Source organism: Seriola dumerili, unplaced genomic scaffold (assembly GCF_002260705.1).
Source record: "Seriola dumerili isolate Sdu_G_001 unplaced genomic scaffold, Sdu_1.0 BDQW01000550.1, whole genome shotgun sequence".
Lineage (NCBI taxonomy): Eukaryota > Metazoa > Chordata > Actinopteri > Carangiformes > Carangidae > Seriola > Seriola dumerili.
The window spans coordinates 1,891,390-1,899,238 of record NW_019174805.1 but is presented as its reverse complement, the minus strand read 5'-3'; the positions used below and the strand labels follow the sequence as shown (position 1 = coordinate 1,899,238).

Below are 7,849 nucleotides of genomic sequence, written 5' to 3'. Positions count from 1 at the left end.
AGAAAGTGTTTTGTTGGGTTGCTCCTGTAAACATCTCTCAGGGTGTCATGTGTCGTGTGAAAATAAGGAAAATAGATTTTTGACATAATGACAGACGGCGTCACATAAATACATGAACTTGTTACTGAAACACATTATTACTCCACTCTGCTGATTAAAACTAAACTTTTTCAAAAGCAAAGCAATACTGGAAACTCTGAGGTTTGGCCGCATTTTATTCATCTAGATTTAAAAAAGGAAAAGTAATGCTAAATGAATATTTTTACTTCTATCATAGTGATAATGTGTTTCCCTCTTTTCTTTGTATTTGTATTTTCTATCTGTATTTGTTGGAGCTTTTTCCAACATTTATGTATTTGTTTTATCCGAGTGTATTAATGAGGTTTTACGTTCTCATGTTTGTCCTGTTTTGCTCCGTTATTTGTTCTCCTGTGATTTACTGTTACTGTCTTGTGTTGAACAGCTGCCTTCACTACGAGCTGAAATACTAATCAAATTAATTAAACACTAAATAAACTAAATAAAGACACTTGAAATCTCCAGGGCTCATGTTTTCAATTGAGCTAAAATTAAAGCTGAAATGTACAAAGGAAAAATGTTTATAAAATAAACTTGAATTCGCCTTACGGTTGTATTCCTCCGCCAACCAGACAAGTTGCAGGAAATATCACAATCTCTCCTTCTGTTCCTGAGTTACAGCATTGGTCACAGTGACCTTGACCTTTGACCTTTGAAGACCAAATTCTAATCAGCTCATCACTGAGTCCAAATGAATGTTTATGCCAAATTTGAAGAAGTTCTGTCAAGGTGTTGCTAAGATATCACGTTCATGAGAATGGGACGGACGGACGGACAACCTGAAAACGTAATCCCTCCGCCCCCGACTGTCGCCGGCGCAGAGACATAAAAAGAAGAAAACTAAAAACTAAAATGAAGCGCTCCAAAGCTCGGGACAGTAAACTGAACCTGAACTGAAAATAAAAATGATTCTTATATTTATCCACAGAATAAAATTCAGACTGAACTGACCAGCATGTGGATGTGATGCAGCAGGTCGAGGCCCAGCAGGAGCAGCTCCATCAGCAGGTCGGTGTAGTAGATGTAGGAGGATTTATTCTCCCAGCTGCCCTCCTGGTTCACGTCCCACAGGTGAATGGAGTACCTGCACAAACACACAACACAAGCAGCACAGACGCTCCCATGATGCCTCTGTCTGATCCAACAACAGGAAACATGAATCTACAGAATCTCTCACCCACCGAAACATGACGTGTGTCGTCCTGACCGTCGCCAACATACACTGCAACACAGGGGGGGGGGGGCTTCATTCATCAACAGTAACGCAACATTACATTCAGGGTAACTGTGTTAAGTCAAACTGATGAAAAAAAAAAACAATCAAAAAAGTGAATGAGACCGTTTGCAGGTGTCTGAGAACAAATATTCTCTAATGCAGCCTGGAGGTTTATGGATTTAAGGCTTCAAGACAAAACGAGGAAACAAAGCCGTCCTCTCTTTGAGAACTCCTGATCGAAGTTTTCAAAACTTCATTTATGCAGAAGAGGTGAAAACTAGTGATGATGGATGAAGCTTCAGACTCGCCGAGGGCCAGTGACACCTGGTGGTTAGAAAAACATCCAGCAGCTCTTGTGTGTAAATAAAGTCCAAGAATCCAGTTTGTGAGACAGTATTTTATATGTGATCGGAGAATTAACGTCATTTAAGATAAAACTTTTATTACTTTATCACTTGGTAGCAGGTGCAAATGTTTCCATACTCGTGACTTTATGTTTCTCTTGTACATCATGTGAATCACTTTTGCTTTTAGCTGCAGAACAGGAAGCAGAAAGAGCTGAACTGATCCCAGAAGTCTGGAATCACACAGTGATGAAATACAGCTCCTCCTGCCTCCAGTAAAGATTTGAGAAAAACCTTAAATTTAGTTTTACTTCCTTCTCCAACGACGCCTTGAGGAAGAGCCTGTAGGGGTCGAATCCAGTCGGCGTTTTATTCCCTTATTTGGGATCTTTGTTCTGGATTTTTCCTCCGATATGTCCTCAATAAATAAATCCTTGGCTCTGTGTGAGTGTGCCTGAAGTTAACTCTACAGCTTCGTTGAACCTTAAATTTAGATTATCTGCCTCGAAACGTTCTCAGAGTTGACCTGCAGACGGTGCTGAGTGCGTCACCTCTGCAGCCATGAAGGCGGCGGTGTGGCGGCCCTGACTGCGAGCCAGCCGGCTGCAGAGCGTCGCCAGACCGCCGCAGCACAACAGCAGCACCACCAACAGCAGCAGCACCCGCGCATGGCTGGACAGAGGAGTGGCTGGAGAGAAGGACAGCTGGAGGGACACACACACAAACACACAGAGGGAAGACATTCAGTCCCCTGAAAACCAAGAGGGTTCGATCATAAACACTAAACTGATCAGCATTAACAGTTAAAATCAGAACAAGGCTGTTATTTATAATTACAGTGAAGCTCCTTTAACTCTGTCTATGTGACCTGTAGTTCTGGTTTCCCTCTGTCGTTCATTCTTTGTTGTTTTTTCCTGCTGGTGACAAAATGTAAAGATCTGGAAGCTCAGGACGATTCTGGGTGATTTTCTCTGCACCGGCTCCCAGTCTGATAGAGTACTGAACACAAGGTTCAACTTACTGTATGTATATATAAATATATTTCTGAAATGTTCAAGCCAAACCATTACTGGCTTTTTCACCTCGTTCTTTGCTCTTCTTTTGTTTCTGGTAAGCACATTGAATGACCTCTGTTTATGATAATGTGATATACAAATAAACTTGCCTCTGGCGCCACCCTCAGGTCAAACAGCTGATAGATCGGTTAAATGATCATCACTGATTGTTGCTATCTCTACTAGTAAAAGACAATAATCTGTAAGTCTGCATCTTATTTCTTGTGAGACTCCTGTTTCTTCCTCAGAAAGTGAACTTATGACTGTTTGCTGTGAGGGACTGACATGATGCTCTCAGCTGTTGTCTTTCATAGTGAATAAGAATTAACAGCATCACATGGTTTCTTCTTCTCTGACTATGATGGAGCCAGTGGGAAATTAATGTAAACATTGCAATCACCTCTCCACAGTCTCCAATTAATGTCTAAACGCTGTTTCAGAGGCTTCAAATCCTCCGTAATAAAGTAAATACCGTCGTCTATTGTGTATAATTCAGTTGTAAACGTTACATATTCAAAGCGGTCCTTGCAGAGCTGAACCAGGAGATGGAGGAAGACCAGGACGGCGAACCAGAGCCACCACATCACCACCTCCTCCACCGTCTGGACGTTCAGGACGCCGAACACGAAGATGAACTTGTAGAAGATGAAGTTCCAGAATTTGTCCTTCAGTTGCTGCAAGAGGAAAAACAAACAGCAGGTTTCCGTGCGACAGCAAGACTTCAACTGAAGGTGAACTCACTCTTCTCACTTCCACTTTAGATGAAGTTAGGAGCACCGACAACAGGTTTGACTTTAATTCTAATTAGTTACATTTATTTAATCTTTATGATTTCAGTTTACTGAAATATCAGCTTGATTTTTGCATTTTTATTTTTGGTACTTTAGCCTTTAATGACAGTAGATATCAGCATATAAAGACAGAAATGAGTGGACAGTGAGGGCGAAATAAGATCCCCTGCAGGATGTGTTGATTACGTGGTATTCATCTTTACCAGTGGCCGACCAGGACGCTGCAGGCTTTTCATCTGAATTTTACTCAACAACTGGACGACCAGATTTCAAAGTGTCTACATGGATGACCAAAGAAACTCAGAACTAAACGGTTCAGCACACCAATGACATCATGGGACAAATCTGCAGCTATATTTATATTATTAATATAAAACACAAACTGAAACTTCCCACCTGTTTCTCACTGACACGGAGCGGCCCGAACACAACACACTGGATGAGTTTGGCAATCAGCAGCAAGACGCAGCAGGCGGTGTTCACCATCACCTGCACACAGACACAGAATCATATACCAAGGTATAGAAAGGTATCACAGGATGAAAGGATAAAAAATCTAATAAAAGGCAAGAAATTCCGTTTATTGGATTCTACTTTAGGTGTGAAGACATGATTTCTAGAGCAAGACCAAGGACATTTCTAATTCCTCAATGATTTCTAACTGATTGCTGCTGCAACTTAGCTCATATTCTGCTTATTGATTGACTGTTGCTCAGTCCTGATCTGAATTCAATTGGTAGCTATGATTCGTTTTCTTCATTGTCTGGTGATGTGATTATTTTGGTTAATTATTTGGATTGATTGATTTATTGTTTTCTGCCATGTGCAAATATTTTTCATTAAATTATTACCAAATAACTTTCACACTCACTACAACAACAGCATAGGAGGTTAATGTGGTCTTGCCCTTGGTCAGTTTCCATCATACTCTGCAGGTTCAGTGTATTCACTCACCCAAACAAAGACGCTGTCAGTCAGCAGGTACAGCAGGACATCTGCAGCCACATCTCCATACCCTGGACTCAGGTACTGCCCACCGACCCTGATGTAGCGGCCGACCCTGGAGCTGTGGAGTGGGTGGCTGTGGGTCTCCTCCGGGGTGGACTGTGGGCGGGAGTCGGAGGAGCAGACGGTCAGGACGGTCCCGGCCAGCAGGGCGACACTCAGCGCCGTGTAGGTCTGTAAACTGGGCCAGGGGAACCGCTCCAGGAACAAGAAAGGCATGATGGTGGTGCTGAAGTGACGGGAGGATAAACACTGACCGCGGAGATTTATCCTGTTACATAACACTGAAAACGCTTTGTTTACTGTAATTAACGGTCACATAATGGTGTTCACCTTTCTGTCAGTTAAACTGCCCGCGGGTTACAATGCTCGTTATTATATGTGACAGTTTCTTTACTACTTCGTCTCCACTAAGACGTTATTTCCATTAACTCAGCTTTAAACATTCAACGCCAACGTTACATTACAAGTAACGTTAGCTAGCTTGCTAGCCAGCCATCCCAGCACCACTAAACCGTCGCTCATTGTCGTCAGTTGGAGTCCGAAGAGAAGCGGGAACAATTAAAACTTAACAAAAACATCTACTGATTGTTTTTACTCCGCTGTCATGCTTTAAATCTTTAATGAGTCTCGTAAAACAGTAAGAGTCCTGTTAGCTTCGCTCCGCTCGTCACAGCCAGAAGCAACAACATAGAAGACTTCCGGTAGGTGTTTTTTCAGAATAAAACTGCCATTTCCTGCAGACATTTCAAAACTAAGTCCAGGCTTTTTAAAAACATAATTTGCTTTTTCAAGACTCAGCCTTTACAAGTAATACAACAGCACACAACTACAGTGTTTTTTATTTCCGTTTAAGTGTTTTTATTCGTCTTCAGTCTATATTTTATCTGTTGTCTTCTCAAAGAGGGAAGTACTGTTTTTCGCAGCTTTATTGTCAATGAGTGACCGAAGTAGAAATTATGAAAAAAGACCGAAGTTGAAACACAAGAACGGGCATTTGTAGTGTTTTGTTAAAAAGGACATAGCATCGCTGTTTTTTCCGTTACCTTATTATGTTTTTATAAGGTTCCGGTAGGAACCTTTCTCTTTCACAGCTTTATAGAATCAACTTTACATTATTTTTTACCATCTTGTTGCATTTGTTTAATGTATTTTAGTGATTTAAGTATTTTACATCTTTTATTCATATATATTTACAGCTGCGTAGCTTTATTTTTATTTTTTACAATTTAGACTTTCTCCTAGCGGGCGGTAGTGTTTTGGTGGCGGACCTCAGACGCTTCATCTGACACGTGAGCGATGGCTTCACCCACCCAGGAGTCGAACCTGATCGGTGTGGCTGATGGAGAGCTCGACCCAAAGAGGTACCAGTCCTCCTTTCTGATCAACAAAGTGGGGGGGCAGCCGGACTGGTTACCGGTCATCTCCCGGCAATCTCCCCGCTGTGGTCGCTGCGGAGCCCCGTTAGCCCATGTGGCGCAGGTGTATTGCCCCCTGGATGCCTCCCCCTACCACAGGAACCTCCACCTGTTCGCGTGCCTGGGTGCAGAGTGCAGCGGCAGGTCGGAGGGTTGGAGGGTGCTCCGCTCTCAGTGTCTGGAGACCGAGGTGGCGGCATCGCAGACACCCAGCCGACCCGCCCCGCCTCAGGAGGCTCCTCTCTCGGCCACTGACTGGTGTGACACCGCTGATGACTGGGGCATGGAGGAGGAGGGGGATGATGGGTGGGGAGGAGGTGTGAAGAAGGACACCCAGGTAAATGAGGAGGCAGCAGCTCCTGAGGCAGAAGGTAGGGTTGAACTGCATCAATATAGTTTCCAAAATATAAAAGTTTATTGAGAACAGTGGTAGAGAGTTTTGAAATTAAAGCTGCATTAAGATTTATAACCATTAAATGACTTCTAATTACCCTGGTGTTCAATGAGACTGACATCAGCTGCATGATTCTCCATGTCTAAACAGAGACTGTGAAGTACGGAAGAGGATTAGGGCCACATGAGAAAAGAAAAATTTAGAAATCTGACTTTAATCTCACAATTTTGACTTTTTTTCTCATTAAACTCAGAGTCCCAAAAAAATAATATTTTTTTGTTCACATTAGGGCTACGGAAGCCCGGAAACGCAAGTGATTTTTTTTCAGGGGTAAAAAAAAACAAAGTAAAAAAAATAAAAAATTACAAAAATGTAGAAAGAAAATTTGTTTTCATGGAAGTTAAAAAATTCTACCATCAAAATTTTTATTATTTTGGGGAGTGATTTTTTTTGTTTTTTTTTGCCTCCAGAAAAAAAAAATCACTTTTTTCACTTGTCTTAGGGCCACCTGTGAAAATTTTCTTTTCTTAGAATTTTAGAGATGAAACTCAGAAATCTAAAAAGTGAAGTTGCTATGGTAACTGTAACTTTATTTCTCAGCAGGCCGTCCTGTCCTCAGTGAGATGGATGTCAGCAGCAGACTTCAGGACCTCACTTTGGGAGAATCACACGAGGACGTTCCCGTCTTCCGGCCGTTCTTCATCAGCGTGGTGGAGGAGTCGGACCTGTGTGGAGAGGAGGACGACCTGGAGCACGCTCAGGAGCTGCTGAGGGAGTACGAGAGCAGGGAGGGTGCGGTGGGGGTGAGGGTGGGAGAGGTGGACGGCGGCGAGGAGAAGTACGAGAAGACCAGCGCCAGACACGGAGACGCCGTCTTCTCCAGGTTCATGAAGAAGATCTCGCTGTGTCCACAACAGATCCTGCGCTACTGCCACAAGGGGAAACCGCGCTTCATCTCCGAGCCGCCGTCCAACATGGCTCAGGTGGTGACGGCATGCGGCTCCTGTGGAAGACCCCGGACTTTTGAGCTGCAGCTGATGCCGGCTCTGGTCAGTCTGCTGAAGAGGAAGGACGGCGGCGCCGAGGCGGAGCTGGAGTTTGGGACGGTCCTGGTTTACACCTGCGCAAACAGCTGCTGGACGGCGGGATCAGGATCAGCTGTGGAGGAGTTCTGCTTCGTTCAGGGAGACCCGGACCAGCAGCTCTTTAAATGACTGACAGTTGGATCTGATCCTCACTGTGTCGGCCTGAGGTGACCTGCACCTGAACGTCTGGTCTCTACTGACTTCCAGTGGTTTAATATCTCACCTCACTGCAGTGATGTCGGAGTGTACTCCAGGACACTGTGACATCATCGTGGTTACAGGTGAAACAGACCTGAAACTTTAAACCAAAAACATGCTGCAAAACACTTCAGTCTGTTATCAGGTTAATATTAAAGCTGACAGAGTTTACAGAAAAACTGTAGACAAAGATTTCAGATTCAGATTCAGATTCGACACTGAATCTCAGGTTCAGTAGAAGGTGGAGTGTCTGCTGCTGAAAAAT

At 43.5% G+C, this 7,849-nt stretch overlaps 2 protein-coding genes across 3 annotated transcripts in view; one reads left to right on the top strand and one right to left on the bottom strand.

The window, feature by feature from the left end:
• LOC111236032 (E3 ubiquitin-protein ligase AMFR-like) overlaps nucleotides 1–5,239 on the bottom strand; it is a 13,908-nt gene extending 8,669 nt beyond the window's left edge. Inside the window, exons 1-6 of the mRNA XM_022764622.1 lie at nucleotides 4,439–5,239; nucleotides 3,881–3,973; nucleotides 3,203–3,367; nucleotides 2,190–2,342; nucleotides 1,260–1,300; nucleotides 1,030–1,162 (exon numbers count right to left, since the gene is read on the bottom strand). Coding sequence (XP_022620343.1) covers nucleotides 1,030–1,162; nucleotides 1,260–1,300; nucleotides 2,190–2,342; nucleotides 3,203–3,367; nucleotides 3,881–3,973; nucleotides 4,439–4,708 — 855 coding nt within the window. The 5' untranslated portion in view covers nucleotides 4,709–5,239. The remainder of the gene's footprint in view (nucleotides 1–1,029; nucleotides 1,163–1,259; nucleotides 1,301–2,189; nucleotides 2,343–3,202; nucleotides 3,368–3,880; nucleotides 3,974–4,438) is intronic.
• Nucleotides 5,240–5,761: 522 nt separating this feature from the next.
• Nucleotides 5,762–7,787, top strand: pdcd2l (programmed cell death 2 like). Of its 2 annotated transcripts, none has more exons than XM_022764624.1 (2): nucleotides 5,762–6,278; nucleotides 6,905–7,787. In XM_022764624.1, exons 1-2 carry the CDS (start codon nucleotides 5,789–5,791, stop codon nucleotides 7,513–7,515), a joined length of 1,101 nt encoding a protein of 366 aa, XP_022620345.1. In that variant the 5' UTR covers nucleotides 5,762–5,788; the 3' UTR covers nucleotides 7,516–7,787. The 2 variants fall into 2 exon arrangements, with proteins under 2 accessions (XP_022620345.1, XP_022620344.1); XM_022764623.1 differs by having other exon boundaries at nucleotides 6,902–7,787.
• Nucleotides 7,788–7,849: the final 62 nt, after the last annotated feature.

Bases quoted from the DNA above. Each gene is read 5' to 3' on its own strand.
- pdcd2l (XM_022764623.1), top strand. From the start codon at position 5,789: ATGGCTTCACCCACCCAGGAGTCGAACCTGATCGGTGTGGCTGATGGA. The intron at 6,279-6,901 runs GTAGGGTTGAAC...TTTATTTCTCAG, and splicing joins AGCAGCTCCTGAGGCAGAAG to CAGGCCGTCCTGTCCTCAGT.